The 24029-nt window shown below is 61.3% G+C and overlaps 2 protein-coding genes across 3 annotated transcripts; both read left to right on the forward strand.

Moving 5' to 3' along the window:
- Positions 1-4018: 4018 nt before the first annotated feature.
- Positions 4019-9802, forward strand: SLC39A3 (solute carrier family 39 member 3). The gene is made up of 3 exons (XM_025456840.3): positions 4019-4130; positions 5579-5910; positions 8891-9802. Exons 2-3 carry the CDS (start codon positions 5701-5703, stop codon positions 9623-9625), a joined length of 945 nt encoding a protein of 314 aa, XP_025312625.1. The 5' UTR covers positions 4019-4130; positions 5579-5700; the 3' UTR covers positions 9626-9802.
- A 5133-nt stretch (positions 9803-14935) lies between these two features.
- Positions 14936-22850, forward strand: DIRAS1 (DIRAS family GTPase 1). 2 transcript variants are annotated; one of them, XM_025456843.3, is made up of 2 exons: positions 14936-15129; positions 19578-22850. In XM_025456843.3, exon 2 carries the CDS (start codon positions 19646-19648, stop codon positions 20240-20242), a length of 597 nt encoding a protein of 198 aa, XP_025312628.1. In that variant the 5' UTR covers positions 14936-15129; positions 19578-19645; the 3' UTR covers positions 20243-22850. The 2 variants fall into 2 exon arrangements, with proteins under 2 accessions (XP_025312628.1, XP_025312627.1); XM_025456842.3 differs by lacking the exon at positions 14936-15129 and adding an exon at positions 16762-16851.
- The last annotated feature ends 1179 nt before the right edge of the window (positions 22851-24029 follow it).

Here is a 24029-nt window from a genome sequence, read left to right on the forward strand (position 1 = left end):
GCATGAGGCGTGGTCTTGGGCCTGGGAGAGACCCGGCGCTCAGGTTCTCCGCGGAGGTCGGTCTCGTGGGGCCCTCTGCCCGGCTCGGCCGGGACCCCAGGCTCAGGAGGGCAGCAGGTGCTCAGCACAAACTGTACGTTTACAGAGACAACTTAGGGACACAGAGCCCCCTGTCGGTGACGAGGGCACAAGCCCCTGTGTCTAGGTCCCAGATGCCACTGTGAGCTGGCGCAAGCTGCCTTCCCAGGAGAGCAGGCTCAGGTCGCTGTGCACCAAAGGGGAAGAGTAGGCTGTATGAAGTCTGAGAACCAAGTGTTTGCACCCCTGGGACCCCGATGTACACCACCAGCATGGACGCGTGCCCAACAGCCACGTGAATGCGTGGCCACCCGAAGACACCCAGAGGCGTGGCCAGAGTGGCCAGAGCAGGGCCATCGGCCAACAGCCAACACCAGAAACTACCCAGATGAGCCGCGAGCAGGAGGGAGTGGAGGGGGAAGGGGCAGGAGGGAATCTGCAGGGGTGCAGGTCACGCCCACTCTTGACCGCGACGGTGGTTTCATACGTCTACCACACACACGTCAAAGCTCACCGAGTTGAACACTTTAAATATGTGTCATTCCTTGTATGTAGATCGTTCTTCAATAAAGCTGTCAAAATGGCTTTATTTCATATTTCCATGATATTTATTCCCCTCTTGCGTTTTTTCTCCTGCGGGCTGCCTATTCACTCCCTTCCCATTTCTATTCTAGGATGTTTGTTCTCTGTCAAGCGCTCCGCCTTCTCTCGTCAGCATTACCTTCTGGTCCGTCACTCGTTTAAGCCCACTCGTGGTGTCTTCCACTACGGGAGATCTTTGAAGTAGTCAGTGCACTCACATGTGGTGGGTTTTTTTTTAAAGATGTTATTCATTTATTCATGAGACAGAGAGAGAGAAAGAGAGAGAGGCAGAGACCTAGGCAGAGGAAGAAGCAGGCTCCCTATGGGGAGCCCTATGCAGGACTCGATCCCAGGACCCCAGGATCACGCCCTGAGCCGAAGGCAGACGCTCAAGCGCTGAGCCACCCAGACATCCCATGTTTTTTTTCCCTCTGGTACCCTGAAGATATGTGCTCATACACAGGTCCTGGAGCCTCAGATGCTTTCAAAAATACATCCCTCTCTGAGCAACCTCATTCTCTAAATAACTATGGACAAATATTGGGCATCATGAATTCTTTTATAGGAAGGTGTCACCCTGTGGGCAGCTACCTGGTGTGCACTCACTACAAACAATCTTCTTTGTTGCTGTGAATTATGAAACTAGGGAAAGACTCAGCATAATAATAAATTGTGTAATAATAACAAGGAGCCACCACATATTGTGTGCCTGTAATGAGGAAGGCAGAAATTGGCATTAAATGTTGAGAACTTGGGCAGCCCGGTGGCTCAGCGGTTTAGTGCCGCCTGAAGCACAGGGCGTGATCCTGGAGACCCGGGATCGAGACCCGCGTCGGGCTCCCTGCATGGAGCCTGCTTCTCCCTCTGCCTGTGTCTCTGCCTCTCGCTCTGTATCTCTCATAAGTAAATAAAATAAAATCTTTAAAAGAAATAAATGTTGAGAACTTACAGATATCTCCTACTTAGCCTCTGCAAAGTCCAACTCAGCCCTCCAGCACCTCCTGGATCTGTACCTCCTCCAGCCTTCCCTATTTTAGTGAACAACACCAACATCCATCTAATCGCTCAAACCATACAACTAGGAGACGTCACCCTGACACCTCCTACTCCTGCAACCCACCCAGACAAACCAGTGCTGGGTCCCACCAATCCACCCTCCATCCTGGCTCCTGCATCTCCTCTTTCTCTTCGTGGCATTGCCTACAGTCTGGGCGCTCAGCCTCAGGGTCTCCCAAAGTCTACAATCAAGGTGCCCACTAAGAGGCAGTCACCCGACATCATGCCTAGGACATCATGCCTAAGACCCCTCATGCTGTCTTGGTTGGCAGGATTCAGTTCCTTACTGGCTCTTTCACTGAGGGTCTTACCATCTTGCTGACTACTGGCTGGGGGTCCCTAGTTCCTTGCTGCGTGGACCTCAACATCACAGCTTCCTTCATCAAGGCAGCCAAGAGTTGTGCTAGGAAGACAGAAGTCCGCATTTTTGTAACCTAATCCTGGAACTGACACCCCAACGCCTTGCCATATTCTATTTGTGAAAATCAAGTCACCCGGGGCAGCCCACACTCAAGAAGAGGGAATTACCCATAGGCATGAATACTAGGATGTGGGATCGTGTAGGACCATCTTAGAAATCTGCCTACTGCAGCCTGCTACTATTTCATTAACACTTGGTTCCCACACTAGATGAACTGTGAGGACATGGGGTTCGCTTTTTGTTCCATTAATTGTTTTAAATTTTTAAATTGTGGTGAGATATACATAAAATTAAAATCGCCATTTAACCATTTCTAGGTGTACAGCTCAGGGCACGAAGTACCCTCACCCCGCCGCACACCCACCCTCACCACCGCCTCCAGAACCTTCATCTCCCCACACAGAGACCCCGTCCCCAGGAAGCACTGACCCTCCGCCCCCTGCCCCACCCCTGGCTCCCACCACCTCCTCTCTGTCTCTGTGGACGGGCCTCCTCTGGGGACCTCCTGGGAGTGGGGTCCTGCAGGAGGTGTCCTTCTGGGTCTGGGTCCCTCGGGGTCTGTCCACATTCTAGCATTCCCCCCTTTATTCTTAGCAGCTCTCTCCATGCCTGGCCCCTAGTAGGCTGACCACAAGATTTTATTTTTTGTTAATTATTTTATTTATTTAATCAAGATAGGCAGAGACACAGACAGAGAAAGAAGCAGGCTCCCTGTGAGGAGTCCGATGTGGGTCTTGATCCCGGGACTCTGGGATCACGTCCTGAGCCAAAGGCAGACCAGACACTCAACCACTGAGCCATCCAGGCGTCCCTAACCATAAGATTTTAACTAACAAACAAATAAAGTCTTCATTACACTGGTTGCTTTTATAGGGCATGACTTTTTTTTTTTTTAATGTTACCTTGTCTCCATCTTAAAAAAAAAAAATCAATGATTTTCGGTGTTCATCTTACTTGACCTATTGGGAGCATTGATCCAATAACCAAATGACTGCATTAAAATACATCAGATCTGTCACATCTCTGATCAAAACTCTTCAATTGCTCCCTGTTTCCCTCCAAAACCTTTTGTGACCTACCTCCTCTTACCTCCAAATTCACTTCCCCACATCACTGTGCTTTGGGCACACACACGATCTCGCACACGCCTGCCTCAGGTCTCCCTACTCTCAGCCCCTTATGCGTGTCACAATTTGCCTCCACGTTGGCAAGACGTGGGTTGCCACTGGGCCAACATCTCCACGTTCATCTTTGCTCAAACATCTCTCTAGGAGGCCTATTTGAGCATCCTACTTAAAATAGCAACCTGTGCCCAGCACTTTGGTAGCCTCTCCAGGGCTGTTATCCCAGAGCACTTGATACCTTCTGACATAATCCCATCACTTATGTCGTGTATCGATCATTTTCTGTGTCTTATGTCTTGTCCTACAAGGTAAGCTCCAAAGGAGGGGTGGGTGGAAGGAGCAATCTTTGGCTCACAGGTGTTCTGGAAAAGGCCCCAGCACATAATGGGCAGGAATGTTGAGCAGCTGAATCTGCGTCTTAAGCTGACGGCGGGGCCTCAGCATCGTGGATGCTCGGGGAGGGACAGTCTCTCCCGTCGCGGTTGGCCAAGCCTCCATTCGAGAGGCATTCAGCACCAGGCGCCCCTGGACAGCTCTGGAAGCCAAGTCCCGGCGGAACCATTCTCCTAAGGCCCGGGTTTCCCGCCGGAGCCTCCTGCTGGCTGTACCTACCGCTCAGCAAGAGGAAACTACTTTCCCGTGCCGGTAGGCGAGGTGGGCGGGGTCGCAAGGTGAGTGGCAGCCACCGCAGCCAATGGCACGGCGCCTTCAGCCCGTGGCGCCCGGGATGGCCAATGGGCAGGGGCGTGGGCGGGGCGTGGGCAGCCGCGCGCGGAGCCGGGGCTGGAGCGGTGCGCGGCTGTGGGGTCGAGACCGCGCGGCGGTTGAGCGGCGGGAGGCGCCGGCGGGCGGGCGAGGGCCCCGCGGAGGTGCGTGCGGGCCGGGGCCGGGCCGGGGGCCGGGGCCGGGCGGGGCGGGTCGGGGCCTGGCCGGCTGGGCCGCCCGTTAGCCGAGGCCGGGCTGCGGCGCCCGCTGCTGGTTCCCCGTTTCCCCGCGAGCTCCGCGCTGATTTGCTGCCGACCCCGCAAGCGGAGCGCGAGGGCTCCCTCTCGGCCTCGCCCCCCGCGGGGCGCCGGGTGCAGCGTGGTGCACACAGCAGGTGCCCAATAGGTGCTGGGGGACGAACGAATGAACGAGCCGGTGACTCCTGGTCGCAGCTCCGGTGCTGAGAGCGCACAGCCTCCCCCCCGCCGCGACCCCCAGTGCACGGACGGGGGCATCGGGACCCCCCGGCAGGTGTCTGCTGGGCGCCTCCCGCTACCTGGTTCTGTGTACCTGGCTGTGTCCTGGATGCTGGGGTCCGGGTCCGGGTCCGGGGGTGGGGGGGGTCCCACTCGAGCCCCCAGGAAGCGAGTGCATTCAGGGGCTCTAAGTGATGTCGTTTCCTGCAGCACAAATGATGCCGGCACGTAATGCCCGGGAAGGGGGCAGCCAGCCAGTGGCATCGGGGCTGACACCTGGAGACCTCAGTGAGGGCGGACGTGGGTAGTGAGGAATGGGAGGGAAGGGGGACCGTCAGGACAGAGGAGCAGCCGGGAGCCCTCCTACTGGGGGTGAGGCTTTCCAGTCCCGGGCGACATCTGCTCCTCTTGGGCTCACTGAGGTCCACATGCTCCGGCTCACCTGTTCATTTCCCAGTGGTTACGGAGCATCTCTTCTGCACCAGGCCTCGTGGTGGGTACAAGGCATACAGTTAGGGCAGAGGTCAGCCAGGGATGGGAGGCCCTTCCAGGGGATCCTGGGGGCAGCGACCTAAAAGACAACACCTCCTCGAGAGGGTGGTCGGTGGGGGGGGAAGATGTATTCCAGGCCAAGAGAACAACCTGTGCAAAGGCCCTGAGGTGGGAACGGGCTGGGCCTACTTAAGGACCACGAAGGCCCGTGTGGGGTGAGGGGAAGCAGAGGCTGATGGTGCAGAGCCTTCGCTACCGGGTGTGCTGCTTGGTTTTACGGAAGGGCAGTGGGAAGCCAGTGGAGCAGCACCGCCCGGTAGAACATTCGGCAACAATGGAAATGTTCTCTGTCCGTGGCGTCCCGAACGGTCGCTACTGTGGTTGTGTGGGTGCTGAGCACTTGAAATATGGTTGGTGTGACCAAGGAGCTGAAGTTTGCCTTTTGTTTGATCTTAATTAGTTCAAACAGACAGGCATGGCCACTGACTGTCATATTGGACAGCACAGGCGTGGAGAACTCTCTGCAGGGGGCAGTGATATGTGCCAGGCCCCGCATGGAGTGAAGCACTGGGGGTGGTACGCTTGGTCGCCAGGGCTGGTCAGATAACCCAATAAGCTGACGTGGTCACCCCTCGTGTTCACAGTGGCTGCACGCAGGCATGAGCCCCCGGCTGCGTGGTTGGGCCCGGTAGCACACCGTGGGACAGGAGTGTGCGCCCACACATGGTTTGGCCCTGCAGCGACCAGAGCAGTCCGGGCCGCCACCATGATGAAGCTGTTGGTGGCCAAAATCCTTTGCATGGTGGGCGTGTTCTTCTTCATGCTGCTTGGCTCCTTGCTCCCCGTGAAGATCATCGAGACGGATTTTGAGAAGGCCCATCGCTCAAAAAAGATCCTCTCACTCTGCAACACCTTTGGAGGCGGGGTCTTTCTGGCCACATGCTTCAATGCTCTCCTGCCAGCCGTGAGGGACAAGGTAAGGGCTCCCCACTGGTAGCCTTGACCCTGCACGGGGGACAGGAAAGGAATTTGCTGTGTGACCCTGGGTTAGTCGCTTCTCTTCTCTGGGCCTTAACCTGGTAAACAGGGGATTTGAACCAGATGTGGGGTTCCCAGCTGGTGAACCCACCTGTTTTACCTGAGTAGGCCACCCACGTGGGGAGCATGCACTTTGTCCCTGAGGCCGGCGGTTTGGGCCTCCCCTCGACACCTGTATCAGTTAGCTACTGCTGCATAACAAGTGGTAACAGTGTCAGCGTCTTAGCACAGTGCCTGTTTATTATCTCACGGTTTCTGCGGGTCGGGAGTGTGGACACCACTTAGCTGGGTCCTCTGCTCCAGGCTGTCGTCAGGCAACATTCCCTGGGCCGTGGTCTCATGTCAGGGCTTGACAGGTCATCGGAGTGGTAAGTCCATGTGGTGGGGAGGCAAGTTCAGTTCCCTCCCTGTTGTTAGACCGCCAGCCTCGTTTCTCCCTGGCCGAGGGCCACCCTCGGTCCCTGGGTGCCCGGGCCCCCAGCGTGGCACTATCTTCAACAGCAAGCCGTGGGGTGCGTGGGGTGCCTGGGTGCAGAGCTGCGAGCTGACAGGTTTCTATTGTTTTCCGCTGCCCGCCCTGTGTTCCTTCATTACAGAGCGTGGGAAGCTCACACAGATGGCATCCCTGGGGGTAGGATCTCCGAGTCCTCCCTGAGGCCGTCTGTGCTCCCAGGGCCACTTCCAGCGCTGCCTTCCCCCCACCCCATTCTGTGCATTCTCACGCCTCACCCCTCATCACACTCCTGCCTCAGGCCCGCTGCTGTGATGGCCCTGCTCCTCCTGACCCCTTCAGTACACGTGGCACTCTCGTCCCTCTCGTGGTCCTCCCCAAACCACTCCACTCTGAGCCCCTGCCTACACTGAAGCCTTGGTGGGTCAGGACCCCACCACCCCCCGCAGATAGTGGCACGGGAGCTGTGGCCTCTGTGTGTCTGCCTTGTCTCTCCTGATCAGAGGATCGGATCCGTGTGCGTCCGTCGGGGGACAGTGGGTGTTTTCTGGGCTGGAGCACACGCAGGCCTTCTGGAGATGCCTAGCAAATGAATGAAATGGCTTTTCTACAGAACACAGCCTTCTGCGGCAGGGGTTCCCATGCCGGGACGATCCTGTGCCCTGGGGACACCGAGGGAGGGCAGGTCACTGGGTCAGGGGGTCTCACCTGGGCCAGTCCTGGCCCCCTGGGACACTGGACGATGTTTGGGAACATCTGTGGTCCCCACAACTGGGGGTGCTCCTGGTGGAGGATGCTGTTGAACACCCCCACCTCCCTGCAGTGCCCAGGACGGCCCCCAACGGAGGATGACCCAGCCCTGGTGTCAGCGCTGCCCCCCACAAGTCTTCAGACATTGCCTGTGTGCCCTGGGTGGCGGGCAGGAAAGCCACGGGATGTGTGTGTGTGCAAATGCGTTCCCAGGCTGTCGCGAAGGCTGTGATGGGAGAGAAAGGGGTGCTGTGAGCATAGCATTGGGGTGCCGGCCAGGTGGAGCGCTCGGGAATAACAGGGGCACCAAGGCCCAAATCATGACCATCGAGCAGCCGTAAGACCGGGGTGGGGGGTGCAGACAGCTGACGGCAGGTGCTGCCTACCCCGGGCTGGAGAGGCTTGTGGCGCGCACACATCCCGGCGAGTCCAGGGAACACGGACCCAGCTCCGAGGAGCGCACCCCCAGCTCGCTGGGCCGCGTCCAGCGCTGTGCTGTGTGGAGCAGCGGCCGCTCGCCGTGCCTGTCCAGTCCAGTTTCAGTGAATTAAAATGAAAACACGATTCAATAGGCGAGTCCTTGGCCACCCCAGCGGTGTTTAAGGTCCTCGTAGGTCACGTGTGGCTAGTGGCCTCCGTGTCAGCATGGACAGCACCTCCCTCACCGGAAAGCCCGGTTGGATGGCGCCGGGATCCGTGAGATGGGGCGCGGGTGCGGAGTCCCGCTCATTCCCAGCATTTTCTCCCGGGAGGTTGGGGTGATGGGAAGACCTTGGGAAACAGCCGCGCCCTGTGTGCCGTGGGAGCCGACCCCGCATGGGCGTCGGGGCCGCGGAGGCTGGCTGGTGGCACAGTGATGGAGAGTCGGCCCCGAGCCATTTCCCTGCTTCGCGGGGTTGTCGGCCGTCCGTGACCTGTGGGTACATCACCCCGTCTCTGCCTCCGTGGTCACGTGCCCATCTCCCAGTGTGTCTCTGTGCATCCCCTCCTCTTGTGTCCTGGGTCAGGATGGTGTGTCGTCTCAAGATCCTTATCTCCTATGTGTTTCCCGGGGCCACAGAGCAAAGTGCCTCAGGTGGAGCAGCCTGTCCGTGGGGAGGCCGGGGCTCCACGAGGAAGGTGCTGGCGGGCCTGGGTCCCTCTGAGGCCACCGGCCTTGCCATCCTCACGGGGTGGTTCCCGTAGGGACTCCAGTCCTGGTGGGGCAGGGCCCAGCCTAGCAGCCTCACTCTGCCCGAATCACCTCTTTACAGAACCTTTCTCTCAGGAGGGTTAGTTTTGAAATTCTGGGGGTTTGGAGGCTTGAATATAGGAATTTTTGGTGGGGGACACAATTCAGCCCATAATACCCTAATTATATCTGCAAAGACCTTCCTCCCAAATAAGGTCACGTCCTGTGGTTCCAAGTGGACGTATCTTTAGGGACCAGAATCCAGCCCTGCTTGCTCTTGATTGTTATTTGGCTGATGTAGTGGATACAGCGTGAAGCTCACGGGCCCTTTGTAGCAGGGTTGTGTGTTTGTTTGTTTTCAAATCCAGTGAGGGTGAGCCCACCTTCCCCTTTTTCTGGCTTCTCATGTGAAGTAGGTGTTTCTGTGCTTTGCTAATCGAGTGGTGATACCTCCCAACCCCTGTTGCGTTGGTGGCTGGAGCCCAGGCTGCCCGCTCTGAAGCCCTCTCTCCCTCCCTCTCCTCTCTTGCACATGTTCTGCTCCAGCTCCAGAAAGTTCTGAGTCTTGGGCACATCAGCACTGACTACCCACTGGCCGAGACCATCGTGATGCTGGGCTTCTTCATGACCGTCTTCCTGGAGCAGCTCATCCTGACCTTCCGCAAGGAGAAGCCATCCTTCATCGACCTGGAGACCTTCAACGCTGGCTCCGACGCCGGCAGTGACTCGGAGTATGAGAGCCCCTTCATGGGGGGCACACGGGGCCACGCGCTCTATGCAGAGCCCCACGCCCACGCCCACGGGCTGAGTGTCCAGGAGCTGTCGCGCTCCAGCCCACTGCGCCTCCTTAGCCTGGTGTTTGCCCTGTCGGCACACTCCATCTTCGAGGGCCTGGCCCTGGGCCTGCAGGAGGATGGAGAGAAGGTAGTGAGCCTGTTCGTGGGGGTGGCCATCCACGAGACACTGGTGGCTGTGGCCCTGGGCATCAGCATGGCCAGGAGCGCCATGGCCCTGAGGGACGCGGCCAAGCTGGCCGTCACCGTCAGCGCCATGATCCCCCTGGGCATCAGCATCGGCCTGGGCATCGAGAGCGCCCAGGGTGTGCCCAGCAGCGTGGCCTCCGTGCTGCTGCAGGGCCTGGCGGGCGGCACGTTCCTCTTCGTCACCTTCTTCGAGATCCTCGCGAAGGAGCTGGAGGAGAAGAGCGACCGTCTGCTCAAAGTCCTCTTTCTGGTGCTGGGTTATGCCGTCCTGGCCGGCATGGTCTTCCTCAAGTGGTGAGGTGCCCATCGCCCGCCCACTGGACCCAGGCGACCCCCCAATCCCCTCCCCCGAAGCGGGGGAGCTCAGGCCCTGGTCCCGCCTGTGCACAGAGGGGCCGCGCCCCAGATCCGACACCCTGAGCCTGGGGCACAGCAACTACTTTAAAAAATACTTCTCTTAAAATTATTTACCAAAGCTGTGTGGCCATGTCATCCTCTGGCATCGGGATCTGGTGACTCAGGAGGCAGGGCCAGGCATCCAGATGGGGTCGGGCTGGGACCCTCCCCCACACACTCCCACCTGTGGACAGGACGGGAGTGGGGCCTGTCCGAGCTGCCGAGCCCATCTGGAGGCTTGAGACTTCTGTCCTCTGCTCCCTGGTGGCTCTGTTGCCGGCAGAGGAGCCCGGCAGCGTGGAGTGGCCACTGGGGATTGCACAGGGAACCCTGGGCTCCTGCCACCTGGGGCAGGGCCTCCAGGGGTACTGGCGGCGTCCCCGGCACCTCCCAACTTCCCTGACTTCCTCGGCTTCCCTGCCTTCTGGCGCGCCTCCTCCCCCACGTGGTGGGCCAGGTGAGCCTGCGGGTTCTTTGAGGGAACAGAGGCCCATGGAGATGTGCAGGTGGGGCCAGGGGCCAGCTTGGCCAGTGGTTCCCAGCCCACTGTCCCCAGGGTGAGGCGGACTTCAGCAGGCTGTGGGACAGGGGCTGCACCCCACGGTCCCCCCTCACCCCCCACCCTGCCCCAGACACACACACAAACAAAGCCAGAACCTGCCTCTGGGGGTACGGAGCGCAGGGTGATTGGGCCTGGCACAAACCCTGGGGACTGGCTCTGTGGCAACCTTGTGTTTAACTCACCCGTTGTCGCAGCAACCCTGAGGCCCGCCTCCGGGGACGGGCGTCTGGGCAAAAACCTCTCCTGGGGGATTTTGCTGCATCTGGCTGGAAGCCCGTATAGGGGCGCCCCAGGAGGGAGTGCGGCCTGTGGCCTGGGCTGGGCTCTCGCTGCCTTGGCCTCCCGGCCTCCATCGTGGGCTCCCTGCCCACTCACCCAGCGCCATGGCTGCAGGCACACGCCACGCGCCTTCCCAGGACCCTGCATTCCCGCCTCTGCCTCACTCCTTGCCTGCAGGACCTCCTGGCGAGCTCATGCCCCTTCTGCCCCGGGGCCCTGGGCCTGGTGGGGCCTCTGGTCCCCCACTCCAGCCCCATGGACGCCCCGGGGGCTGGCCTGCCACCACCACTCAGCCCCTCCTAGCACGAGGCCACACAAGCTTTGCGATTGCCTTCAGTTTTGTTGTAAGAGGCCGGGGGAGCAGGGAATTGTATCTGAGAGCCTCGACTTCTGCTCAGCCTGCCCCCACACTGTCGCAAAATTGTCAGCCCTGTGGCTAGAAACTGTCTGACTTTTCCTGGGGACCCATCTCCAAACCCCATGTGGCCTGACCCTGTCCCCCTGGACAGGGGAAAGTAACCCCCATGGGTTTGGGGACATCATCCTTCCTGCTGTGTCCCAAAGCCAGTGTCGTCAGCCTGTGCCCGCCACCACTCCACTCCATCTGGGAACTGGAAGGTTCTACCCATTTGGCCCTTTCCCCGAGTGGGTGGGTCACTAGAGCCACTAGGTTCTGCAGCCTGCCTTCATGTGGGCTGGGGCAGCCTCCGCACCAGGGGCCCCCGCTCCGCGCTCCCCCGTCGCTGCCATAAGCACACACACAGCAGGGTCCCTACCCTCCTACCAGCCATCAGCTCCCAGGGATGGCCCTGGGGACCCTGCAGCCCAACTACCCCCCTTGCCCCCACTGATGGCTCCAAGGCCACGTCCCCCTCACCTCAGGCCCGGGAAGAGCACCACCACACCAGCAGGGAGACTTGCGGGCCCCCCGGACAGTCCTTACCACCCTAGTCTCCAGCATCCTCACATCCTCTGCATCTGCGGGGCCGTGGTCACTCGCGGCCGACCTGCTCTCCCTAGGCTCCCACCAGCCCCAGCAAGCTGCTTCCAGGCCCCCAAGGACCCTGGGGCCCTGAGAGGTGTGAGGGGGCTATGTGGCCACAGCAGCCCCCCACGGCCACTACCGGCTACCCCTCCTATCTTCAGGTCAACCCTGGGTCCTGCTTGCCGAAGCTGCCACGGTTGGCCAGCCATGGGGGTGACAGTGTCTTGGTTTTGGTCAGCTTTCCCCATCGGGTGAGGGTCAGACCACCTCACACGAAGATGAAGCGTGGCCGTTCTGCCCTCGGGGGGACGCTTGGAGAAGCGGCTCTCACTCCTGGGGTTTCCTGGCCTCTGGTGGCCACGTCCGGCCTGGACCAGGGTCCCGAGGCCTGCCCAGCGGCTCCTTCCCCCCACCCCCGCAGCTCAGACACAGGAGCCCTGCCACATGGTGACAGAGCTTTCCCTTGGATAAGACTGTGGATTGATCACCACCTGGCCCCGGATCAGCCCCTGTGCAAAACTGGACATCAGCCACGAAAGGCCATCTGTACGCAACTTTGTAACACTGAGGAAACGTCGTGTGGCCCACCCAGTGGACATCCCTGCCTCTTGCGGGTCTTTCGCTAACTCTGTGGTTCTCAGGGAAGTGATTCCCCGGGGTGCTCCGGGCAGTGTCTGAGGATGTTCGCGGTGTCACACGGGGTGTCCTGGCGTCAAGTGGGTGGGACCAGGGACACGGCTCAGCCCCCATGGTGCCTGGGACGACTGGGCAGGGCAGGCCGCATGTCCTTAGTGCAGAGAGCGAGGGCCCGCTCACTGCTCCAATTCACAGGAAGTGATGGCGAGTCACTTAGCTTTGAGATCCTGTGCATGTGGGACAGAGGTGGTGGGGGTGGGGACACCTGGCAAGGGCTGGAGGCGCAGCTGCCGTAGTCCGGATGGGAGTGTGCCCTGGCAGCACACACTGCCGTCTGTTTCAAAGACCCAAACCCTCAGCACAGAACTCCAAGCACCAACTCTGTCCGCGTGGACCTGGCTGAGCCAAGGCCCACCCACCCCCACCACTTGCTCGGCCCCAAGCAGGAAGGCCCCGGGGCACCACGGGAGCTCTGCCTGGAGGAGGATCACCTTGGGACCAGGCTCCGGGCTCCAGTCGTGAGCCCGTCAGCCCTTGGAGGGCTGCCCCTCGTGGAGGCTCCAAGGCAGGCGACAGCGGGGTGGAGTCAACCAGATTCCCCTCCTTGATCTGGAAACAAAGGGGGAATTATGAGGCGGCATGGGGCCTCGGGGATTGAATCAACCTTAATAACAGTGTGTCGGGGCTTCTGTTGTCTGCTGTTTGCATCTCTGGTGGAGAAGTCATTAGCGTGGGGCGGGGAGGCGGCGCACCGGTTCCAGCCCCCAGAGGCAGGCGGTGGATGGGACGGCGTCTCCCAGCCCGCGCTGCCCGCACACCTGCCTGGCCACCAGCTCTGGACAGTGGCCCTGCCAGGAAGAGGCATGCATCCCTCCTGTCCCAGCCTGGACCGCCTCCTAGCTTCTGGACGAAGCCAGTGGCCCGCCCGTCTGACCTTCCAGAACCCCCTGCAGGCGAGGAGGGGGCCGCTGCGAGGCTATGGTCTGTGAAGATGCAGGAACCCTTCTCTGGGCTGTTGGGTGCTAGAGCCAGGGGCTGGGGCAAGAGGGACCCCTCTGTGCCCCCTGCCACCCCGAAAGCCTGGGCAGGAACAGCCCAGCTGGCTGATGCGGAGCTCCAACAGAGCGCTGAAGCGATGGACGGGGCCCGGCCTGGCCCGGGGGAGGGGGGACCGGCTGGACAGGTGGGCGGTTCAGAGCCCCCACTTCGTGGGTGCACGGGAGGCATGGCCGGGTGCTGCGTTTAGACCAAAGGAAGCAGGCAGCGCAGTCTGCGGGCCTCCCCCTCTGGAACCAGCTGGGCCTCCCCGCGAGCACGTTCAGGCGCAGCCGCTCCAGCTGACCAGCTAGGGCACGGTCTGCGCCCCGCACCACAGACATGCGGGCCGTCTCGCCCGTGGCGTGGGTGCGGGCTGTGAGCCCATCCTGGCTGGGGGCCGGGCTGCAGGTCCGCATCTCCACCCAGCCCCCGGGGGTGCTGATGCGCCACGAGGGGTGCTGATGCGCGACGCCGGGTCTCTCTCCCCCAGAACTGCTGACACCGGACTGTCCTGGACAGTGGGGGGGGTTGGGCAGCATCCCTGGGCCCCGCCCACATGATGCCAGGAGCACGTCAGTCGTGGCCACCGCAAGTGTCCCCAGACAAATATCCCAGAGTCCCTCCTGGGGCCTAGGACACATGGCAGCTTGCCAGCAAGCGGGGGACAGCCTGTGCGGGACGAGGGCCGAGAGTCTTCCCCGAGCTGTGGCCCTTTTTCTCCTGACTGACCACAGCCGCCCTGGCGGTCTGTAAAAACACCCAAGCATCGTGGGGCTTGATTGTGCCCGCAGTGAAGACTTCAGGGACCCCCGCCCCTGAGAGTTAGCGGTAACAGCAGTGCCCTGTATTTTGGGAGGAACCCAAGCTGCCTCCTTCGGCCCGGCAGGCGGCCTCTGAGGGGAACCAGCATCGCCCCCGGGGCTGGGGCCCAGCGCCTGCAGAAGCCCCCGACCAGCAGAATTCAGGTTCGGGAGCGCCCGCCTAGTCCTTCTCCAAGGCGAACTGGGTTTTGACAAATGATTTTCTCATTTTCGAACTTTGACGCCAAACTTAAGAACAAAAAAACCTTTGTGGACCAACCGGCATCTGCTGGAGACCATGACCCTCGGCCTCTGCTTTGCCCACATAATTGCTTTAATCCTATGAACGCAGAGAGAGCAGAGAAGGCAACCTTGCCACCTTCCTGGCCCCGAAGCACTGCCAGGAGTGGGGGGCTGGGGATAAGGAGGGCAGGTATGCCCCCCACCCCAACCCCTGGCCCAGAGCTTTGGGGCAAGGAGAAGTCCACGGGCCGCCAGGCCAGGCTGAGGAGGTGGGACTTGGCAGGTGAACGGTTGTCCCTTGCCGTGGAGAGGACTTCTGCCGGACAGGGACGGCCAGCCAGAGACAGGAAGAAGGCTGGGCTGTGGCTTCAGGGCCCAATGGACCCGAGTTCTAGCCCCAGCCTCCTCTTCCCCACACACAGCCCTGCTCTCAAAGGCTAGGCCTCTCCCAGCTGGCTGTAGGCAAGATGTCACTGCCATCGTGGTTTGGGGTGTTCCAGTGGGGTTTGGGTCCCCGTGCCCTGGGGACAGCACAGAGGGGACTCGGGCCTGGCCTCCCCCGGCTCACAAGGCCGAGAGCCTGGCCTGGGAGCTATAAATAGCAGCCGCAGAGTGGAGCTGCTGCTTGTGCCCACGCTCCTACGCATGAGTCAGCCTGCCCTGGCCTGGGCAGGCGCCCGGAGGAGCCAGAGAGCTGGCCAGAGGCTGGAGGCCTGGCCCAAGTGCAGACCCGTCACTCGGGAGACCGAGGCAGGCAGGCCATTGGAATGGGAGGGAGTGGGGCTGTTGCCTCGGGGCACCTGTGTGCCTGGCAGCCCCATGAAGATGGACGTCATACTGCTTGTTCCCTGCAACCCCGAGAGGTGAGACAACAGTGAGCCTCGCTCCCAGATGGGGAAACTGAGGCTCACAGGGGCACTTGGCTGGGACGTGGCAACCCAGAGCAGCAGTTATTATCTGTCGATCCAGCCGTCTCCATCTCTGGTTGAGGGCACCCCAAGATGAGGGGCTGGGGCCAGACCATCCTCAGAGGTGCCCCCACAGGGCTAAGGACAGGGCAGGAGGGAGGTGTCTCCGGGGAGGAGTTGCAAGCAGCCCCCAGGACTAGGAGGAGAATTCAGGTCAGGTCTCAGATGGGCGAGAACAGCAGGCTGAGAAGCTGGCTTTGCCCTGCAGGCAAAGGGTTGGGAGGCACTGAATGCCTGGGGGTGGGGGTGCTCTGGAGGGTGATCCTGGGAGACCAGGAAGGAGGCAGGCGCGGCGGTCTGGGTGGGTGAAGTGGAGGGCTGGATCAGGGGGAGATGAGGACCTCCAAGCTCCAGAAGCAGGACTGACCTCAGGGGCCCAGGCTCTGGGAGCCAGGTGGTCTTGGGGGGCAGTGCCTGTGTCCAAGGGAGCAGAAAACATCCACCTCAGTCAGAGCCTTAGAGGTGGTGGGTCAACTGGAACCGAGAAGCTAAGGCTCAGAGGGGCCCAGAGGCTCCAGCCGACCATCTGCTCATACACTCATGATGGGAAGCTCACCACCTACCAAAGACTGTTCACCCTCCCCTTGCTCTGACCTCAGGAAGTGCCTGCTTGTGGGGCCTTAGTACCTGCCTCCCCTTAGTACCTGCATCTTACTCCAGCAGGCTTCTGGGAGTCTGGGGCTGTCTTGCGCCCACCCCAGGTCCGATTGGTGCACCCGAAAGTCCTGTCTCCTCTGAGATGAGCCTCTGCCCTCCCTCCAGTCCTTCAGGAGGGAGGGAGTGATGGAATCCTGTTGCCTTAATGGTGGGCAGCACAGACGCTTCAAGTGTCCAGGCACTTCCGAAAGGCAAACATTTATTCTTAGAGGCAACTCTTATTTGAGGAAGATGGACATTTTCCTACCAAACCCACAAGCCCAGCCCCCTTTGTTCACCCCCACCTTCAAGTGGTCCCCCCAGACTTACAGCTGTCCTCTCCCCCTGGGGGGGGCAGCCCTTAGGGGCACCGGAACGGACCTGTGCTGCCTTCACTCCCCTTCTGGCACAGAGCCCCTAGGACGGGGGGTCTCCAGCTGCAGTCCCCCTGGGCCTGCCCCTCTCTCCCACATGGCTATCCATTGGTCACACGGTCATCCCGGCAAGGCCCCACTCCCCTGCGGGACCCTGGCTGGCCCACGACCCCACCACCGACCCCAGCACCGCCGGGGCCTAGGCTGCAGCTCCGCCAATACCCCCTTCCCTCTGCTCGGGGTGACCTCACGCTGCGCCCTCGTGCCCCGCGCCTGGCTCCAGGGTGACCCTGGGGAGCGGGGCTCCCGAAGAGGCAGGCCGACCCCGCCCCGTCGCCCCCCCAGCCGGCCCGGCGACTCCCCAGGGCGCGGGCGGGGGCGCGTGTGCGCGGGGCGGGGGTCGGGGCGGCCGTGACCTTGGCCGGGCGCGGGTCCCCGGGGAGGGGCGGAGCGCGGCGCCCGGCGGGCGGGGACGGGCGGGGACGGGCGCGGGCGCGGCGGCGGCGGCTCGGGCGGGCGGGCGGCGGGCGCGCGGGGGGCGGCGGCGCCCGAGCGGACACGAGCCGGCCAGCAGCAGCCGCGGCGGCGCCGCAGGACGAGCGCCCAGGTAGGCGGCCGGGGCGGGGGCCGGGCGGGGGCCCCCGCCGCACCCCACCCGCGAGGCCCGCGGCGCCCTCTCCCCGCGCGCCCCTCCTTTGTCCGAGCCCCCCCCCCCGGGCGCGGGCCCGGGCCCTCCTGCGCCCCCGCGGCCCCCGCCCGGAGCCCCCAGCGCGCGGGCCCCGCCGCCCGGGCCGCGGCGCGCCCACCTTGGACAGCTCCCCTCCGCGCCCTGCGCCCCGCGGCCCTCGCCCGCGCCCCCGCCGCCCCTCCCCCGGGCCGCCGCGGCCCTGCTCCGGGCGGGGGTCGGGCGCGCTCAGAGCCCCTGCGAGGGGCCCTCTCCCCGCGGAGCGTCTGCCCGGCCTCCTGCCCCCGCGGCCCCGCCGAGCCCCGCACCCGGGAGCCCCTCCCTTGGTCGGGCCCTTCCCCCACCACCGAGAGCCTCCGCCGGAGCCGTGGGCTAGTCCCCGGGTGTGCGTCCCCTCCCCAGGCCCCGTCACTCCCAGTGCCGAGGTCAGACCCCTCCCCATTTGCCCGAGCAGAGAGTGTGTGTGTCCTCTGCCCTCCCCTGGGTCGAGGCCTGCTCCCCGGGCTTAGAGGAGGACCCTGGGCTGGGGAGCTTCGGGCCCAATTCAAATCCTAGTCGGCCCTGCCACCTCCCTGCTCTGTGACCTTGAGCCAGTGCCTCCCCCTCTGAGCCTCGGTGACCGAGACCCCCTGCCCCCACCCCACAGCAGGTGAGGGTGGGATTCCACAGCGCCAGGTGGGTGGGTGTCTGGCCTGGACGTGGGGGTGAGTGGACCGGGGCTCCAACTGCAGGGACTCAGACACCAGCAGGGCCCCTCCTGGAGGACATCCTGCTGATGGGCCCGGAGCCTGCCAGGGGGTCTGCACCCAGAGCAGGGCAAGGGCGGCTTGGGTCTCCGGCCAGTGATGGCGGTGCCCGGTGGCACGTTCATGTGCCCACCTCTCAGGGTGCCCACCCAGGGAAGGGCAGCGCCTGCAGAGCGGGCTGGCACCCCTTGCCAACAACCCCCCCACCCGCAGCTTCCTCCCAGTGCTGAGAATTGCTGTGCATGTCACCAACATGCCAAATGGTCTACTAGGAGTGAGTACTGGTGAGCGTGTAGAAGTGTGCCTGGCACGTAAGTGGGGTATGTGTCTGCTGTTACTTTTATCGTTATATCCGCTCCTGGCAAACCCGGTACTTTTGATCCTTCAGAGCCTGCCTTCACAACCCACTACCAGCCAAGTGCTTTACACCCAGAGCCCTCGTGGTTGATGGTTACGATGGTCTATCTTTACCGAGGGCCCCGCGTGCCAGGAGCCTGGCTGTGGGCTTCATCCCGCTTCTACGCTGCTTGTCCCAGCAACTTGTGGAGCAGGCTCCTTGCATGCTCCCATTCACAGAAAACCAGGACTCAGGGACCCCAGCTAACCTGCCAGGTTCTCACCAGGAGGTTCACACCTGGTCTTACACCCCCACGCACCTGAGGGAGGGACCTTGGTCCATTGTAATCTCCTGTCTCCTCTCTCCCACGGTGGATAGCCCTCCATACTGAGGGACCTTCAGAGACCTCTGGGAAGGAGGAAGGGAAGCGGTGCCCTGCTGGAGACAGGCCTTCTGCTGTCCCACCCCAGCCCAGGGCTCCTCCCCCTCTGCAACAGCTCAGGAATTGCTGTGCCTTAAGAGGCCACTGGATCTGGATCTCTGAGCACAGGGGCAGTGGGAGAGGCTTGGAGGACACCCTTTCAGGGAGATCTGTTCCTGCAGATACAGCAGACCTGAGCCATCGGCTAGGGCAGACCAGACTGCCCTCTGGATGCAGAGTGCAGGAAGTGGGGACCTTTCTTGTTGGGTCCAGTTTCAGTTGTCCCACCTCTGATCGAGGCTGCTATCAGAAATCAGTGCCATGATTTGCAAATTGTGGCTCTTAGACCTCCAGCATCAGGACCACACTCACGGGATGAGAGAGGAGGGCAGCTTTATGGTGCAAGTTCCTGGGGCAGTGGCCCTGGGCCACCAGGTTTGTCATTTCTGGGCCCAAGGCGACAGGCATGTTAAAGACACCCCACCGTGTGGCTCCCATGAGGTTCAGGGACCCACAGACGTTGGCACAGCCTGTCACCAGCGAGCCTCAGGCAGGGGCACGTGGGGGTGCTGGGGAGGGGGCATCCAGGGCCCCATCCAGGAGCAGGTGACTGGATCTGAAGGGAATCCAGGCGGAGCTCTGCCCAGCCCACCACCTCGGACCCCAGCAGGGAGCCTGTGGTTGTCAGAGAGAGGCATCATTTCATAGAGGCAGAAACAGAGGCTCAGGGTGGCAACGCAGCTTGCCCAGGTCACAGAGCCAGGTCTGCTGGCTTCCAAGAGCTCATGGCCACCCCGGGAAGAGAAGGAGCAGCCAGTGCAGCCTGGGAGGGGGGCAGCAGGTGGGGAAACAGTGAGTGCACTGCACACTGGCATCTGCGCACACCTCCCAGCAGAGTCCCCTGGGAACGAGTTTGGGCCCCAGGTTCTGGGGCAGGGAAGCAGGCTAAGGGGGCTGGCTCCAAGCCGACACGCAGGGCACAATTGCGAAGTCAGCCAGCTCAATCAGAGGGCCTCCCCAGGACACAGGAGAAATGTCACCTCCTCTGAGAAGCTGCCCCTTGTACCGTCGCCTCACCCCCAGGGGCCCAGAGCTGTCCCTCCTGACTGCTGGCCCTTTGTGCCTGACGCTCCTCTCTGTACAGGGTCGGTCTGGGGTTCTAGCAGCTGGCACAAGCCCTCCCGGCCCTGACCGCCCCCCACCGCGTGGAAGATGCCTGAGCAGAGCAACGACTACCGAGTGGTGGTGTTCGGGGCGGGCGGCGTGGGCAAGAGCTCGCTGGTGCTGCGCTTCGTGAAGGGCACGTTCCGGGACACCTACATCCCCACCATCGAGGACACCTACCGGCAGGTGATCAGCTGTGACAAGAGCGTGTGCACGCTGCAGATCACCGACACCACGGGCAGCCACCAGTTCCCGGCCATGCAGCGGCTGTCCATCTCCAAGGGCCACGCCTTCATCCTGGTCTACTCCATCACCAGCAAGCAGTCGCTGGAGGAGCTCGGGCCCATCTACAAGCTCATCGTGCAGATCAAGGGCAGCGTAGAGGACATCCCCGTCATGCTGGTGGGCAACAAGTGCGACGAGACGCAGCGGGAGGTGGACACCCGCGAGGCCCAGGCCGTGGCCCAGGAGTGGAAGTGCGCCTTCATGGAGACGTCGGCCAAGATGAACTACAATGTCAAGGAGCTCTTCCAGGAGCTGCTCACGCTGGAGACACGCCGGAACATGAGCCTCAACATCGATGGCAAGCGCGCCAGCAAACAGAAGAGGACAGACCGCGTCAAGGGCAAATGCGTCCTCATGTGAGCCCGGAGCGCCCGCCACCAGCCGGCCCACGCCTCTCCCCACGCCCCTGCTCCTCCTCCCCCCCCAGTCCTCCGCTCCCAGCCGCCGGCCTCCCTGCCCTCCTCCCCACCTCCTTCTCTCTCCCTCTCATCTCCTCCACTTCTCTTCCTTCACCCAACACCTCTGCGGGGGAGACCGAGGCCCCGGGGAGCCCGCGGCAGGTCTGGGGCTCCAGCCTGGCTCTGCTGCGCGGCTCTGCCTCCCGCCCCCGCCCCCCAGGCCTGTCTGCACCCCCGAGAGCCACGTGCTGGAGGTGGCCCCCTGGATCCGCACCTGAGAAACAGGTGAAGCTGCCTGTTCCCGCTGGGACCGAGGACACTGGGTCCTCCCTGTCCCTGCCCATCCGTCTCTTTCCTTCGGGCGCCCCAGGCAGACCTGTGTCTCCCCCATCGGATCACTGTGACCGTGCTGGGGAGGGGGAGTTGAAATGCACATGGACCTCAGAGTTTGTTTTCCCCCCTTTGGTATTTAACAGACGCTGCCCCTGCTCCATCCTTCATAACCTCCGGCCTGTGCTCCCCACCCCGGGTCCCAGATCAGTCCTCACCTCTGTCCCCAAGCCTCAGTGAGGGGCGGGGGGCTTTGTGGGATGGGTCTCAGGCCACCAGGCAATAACCACAGAGCCTGCAGCAGCGCCCCGCCAGCCTGGAATCCCACTCCTCGCCCAGTGTAGGGTGAGGCTGGGTACAGGCAGGGGAGAGGCCTGGGACTGGCCCGTGGCCACAGCACAACTCAAGGGGACCATCCAGCATGAATATGGAGGGCCTTCCCAGACCCGGCCTGCAGACACTGGCACAGCCTGCTACCACTGAGCCTCAGGCAGGGGCACGTGGGGTGCTGGGGGGGGCACCCGGGGCCCCATCCAGGGGCAGGCGACTGGACCCAGCACCAGCAGGATCTGAGGGGAATCCATGCAGAGCTCTGCCCAGCCCACTGCCTCCTGCCAACTGTGCCCCAGAGTTGGGGGGCTCTGCCCAGCAAGACGTGTGTCCTGGAGTCAGGGGATATCAGCCACCATGAGATTCCGAGAGTGGCCACATAACTCTATACTCATGGAGGGGGAAGGGGCTGTGTGACAAGCATGAAGGTGAGCCGTAGGCCTGGGGTGGGGGTGACCAGGGGGTGGTGGGTTTGTACAACCTGGAGCACACAGGCAGATCGCTTGTGTCTCAGCATGTGTCTATGCGTGCACTTGTGTGTGTGTGGCTGTCATTTGGATGGTAAGTCTGTGTCACGGTCTCTGTGTAATAACGGTGTAGGCTATGTGTAGGGGTGGGCAGTGTGGTTGTCCTCAGGAATGGTTATTTGTGTCTCTGGGAACCTTTGTACCAGCATAAGTGTGATTGTAAGTGGTTGTATTTTGGGGAGTGGGGGACGTGATTTATAGGACCGCATCTGTAAACCTGTTCGTTCTGCTGCCTGAGGAAGCCCATTTGGCTTTGTAGTGAGGTGGCTCTTGGCTCAGACTCTGTATCGATCATCTCTGGGTGCCTAACAAATGACCACAAAGTCAGCCAACGGAAACTGGACACTTTTGTCATCTCCGTTCCTGTGGGTCAGGAGTCCGGGCATGGCTTCCCCAAGACTTCCACTCAGGATCTCACGGGGCTGCGATCAGAGCCTGCTGGCTGCAGTCTCATCAGAAGACCTGACTGGGGACGGATCTGCTCCCGAGCTCACACAGCTATCAGCGGCATCCAGTTTCTGCAGTTTCAGGCCCAAGTGGCTCCGTTGCCCACTGGAAGTCAGCGGGAGCTACCCTCGGCTCCTTGCCGCGTGCGTGTCTCCCTGGGGTTGCTCACAGCATTGGGTGTCCTGGGGCATGACAAAGCTGTGTGTGCATGCTTGCACGTCCTTGGGCGCATCGGGACTGACCTCTATGTGTGTGTGTATGCGTGTGTGCATGTGAGAAAGGCCATGTCGTGGTACAGTCATGTGACCACATGGGGACTGTTTATAGGTGAGAGGGGCTGCTTGTGTCCATCTCGGTAGCAGTGTGTTTGGTCTTCTCTGTGTTCGTGGGACTCCACAAATGTTTACTGGGCACACTATGTAGAGAGGGAGGGAATGTGTGTGTGCAAGTGTGTGTGTCACCGCCTGGCACATGGACGGGCATGGAAGAGCTGGTGGCATCCTGCCTGAGCACAACTGAGCCCCTGTATCCTGTGGTGGGTCCAGGGCCCACCAGCATCTGGTGTTGCTCCTTCCCCACCCCGGGAGCGTTTCCTGGGCCCTGCTGGGCAGGGGTCTGCAGCCCTTTCTCAGGGACACACCCTGATAGCACAATCTCCCTGGGGCCCCGCCCACCTCCAGGCCTTTCCTGGCCCCAGGCCCTGGTCCCCTGGGGAGAAAGGGCTTCTGCAGCAGGAGGGGCCTGAGCCTGCCCCAGTCTCTGGCCCATCCTGCCTGGGCATCCCTGGTTCTGGGGACCATGCCAGGCCATGCTTGCTGTGATTCCACCCCTGCCCCTCCTCCCCCGCATGTGGGTGCCCCCTGCCCCCCATTGTGGGGTCTGTGTAGCATTTGCTCTAGAAATAGTCTTCCTGCAATAAAAAAAGTGGATCCTGCATTCCCCATCAGTGTCCTTTCTTTGGGGTCGGGGAGGGCAGCCCACCACCTGCAAAAGATAAGAAACATGAAGGATGAGAAGGTGAGGGATGAGGGTGAGGGATGAGGAGGAGGTGAAGGGATGGGGTGAGGGTGGAGAAGGTGAGGGATGAGGAGGTGGGGGATGGGGGTGAGGGAAGAGGTCGAGGGAAGGAACTGTGGAAGAGGTTGCAGGTTGCACATTTGTGATGTAGCCAGTTCAGCATTCCTCCAGGTGGTCCCCCGACAAGAGACCCCCCCACCCCCGCCAGAGCCCACACTTACTGCAGCCGGATGCGGGGAACGAATGAGCAGGTGCGGTGAGCCTCCTTTTACATGGGGAGGACCCCACAGGGCCTCAGCCTCCCCATCTGTTAAATGGTTTGGGGCAGAGTTTGCAAACTTCCCAGCAGAGGCACAGAGAGGGTGAGGAGAGGGAGGCATTCACCAGCCGCAGGAGACTTAAGTGGGGGACGCCAAGAATTCAGCCAGCAAGACACACATTGTGAAGAAATATTTAATGCGAAAAAAATATCAATATTTTAAATAGAGATAGGATCTGACACAGCCTGGGAGAAGCAACGAGGTGGTTGGCACAAGTGCAGCATCGGATCTTGTCTTTCCTTAACATTTTGGTATTTTGTTCATCCTGGATTATTTCTGCATTTATTTTGAATTTTTTAAATATTGCATTAACATAGTATTTATCTTGATGGCAAGGTTTTCTCTTTCTTTCTTTCTTTCTTTCTTTCTTTCTTTCTTTCTTTCTTTCTTTTTTTCCTTTTTTCAGTGCCCCTTTAAGTTTTGGATTTGAGAAAAGCACCTTTCTTGCCTCCTCTGTCTTTGGGGCCACATGATGATGTCCTTGGGGGGAAGCATGCTCAGCCACCTTGCCCAGCCCACGCAGCAACGGCCAGACCTTCTGATTTCTCAAGAGGGCCTGGAAATCTAGACTTCTTTTTGTGAAATGCCCTGATTTTTAAATGTTACCAACGTACTTACATTTTTCAACAATTCTGGGGCCACACTCCCCCCCCCCCGGGGGGGGGGGGCTGCCAGTTTGTGACCCTTGTGTAGAGACATGGGCTGGGGCCTCCAGGCGCCTGCAGTGGGGAGGTTCTTGCAGGGATGACAGGAGCCCCAGGGAGGGGAGGGGGGGCCC

The sequence above is a fragment of the Canis lupus genome, chromosome 20, assembly GCF_003254725.2.
Source record: "Canis lupus dingo isolate Sandy chromosome 20, ASM325472v2, whole genome shotgun sequence".
Taxonomy (NCBI): Eukaryota; Metazoa; Chordata; class Mammalia; order Carnivora; family Canidae; genus Canis; species Canis lupus.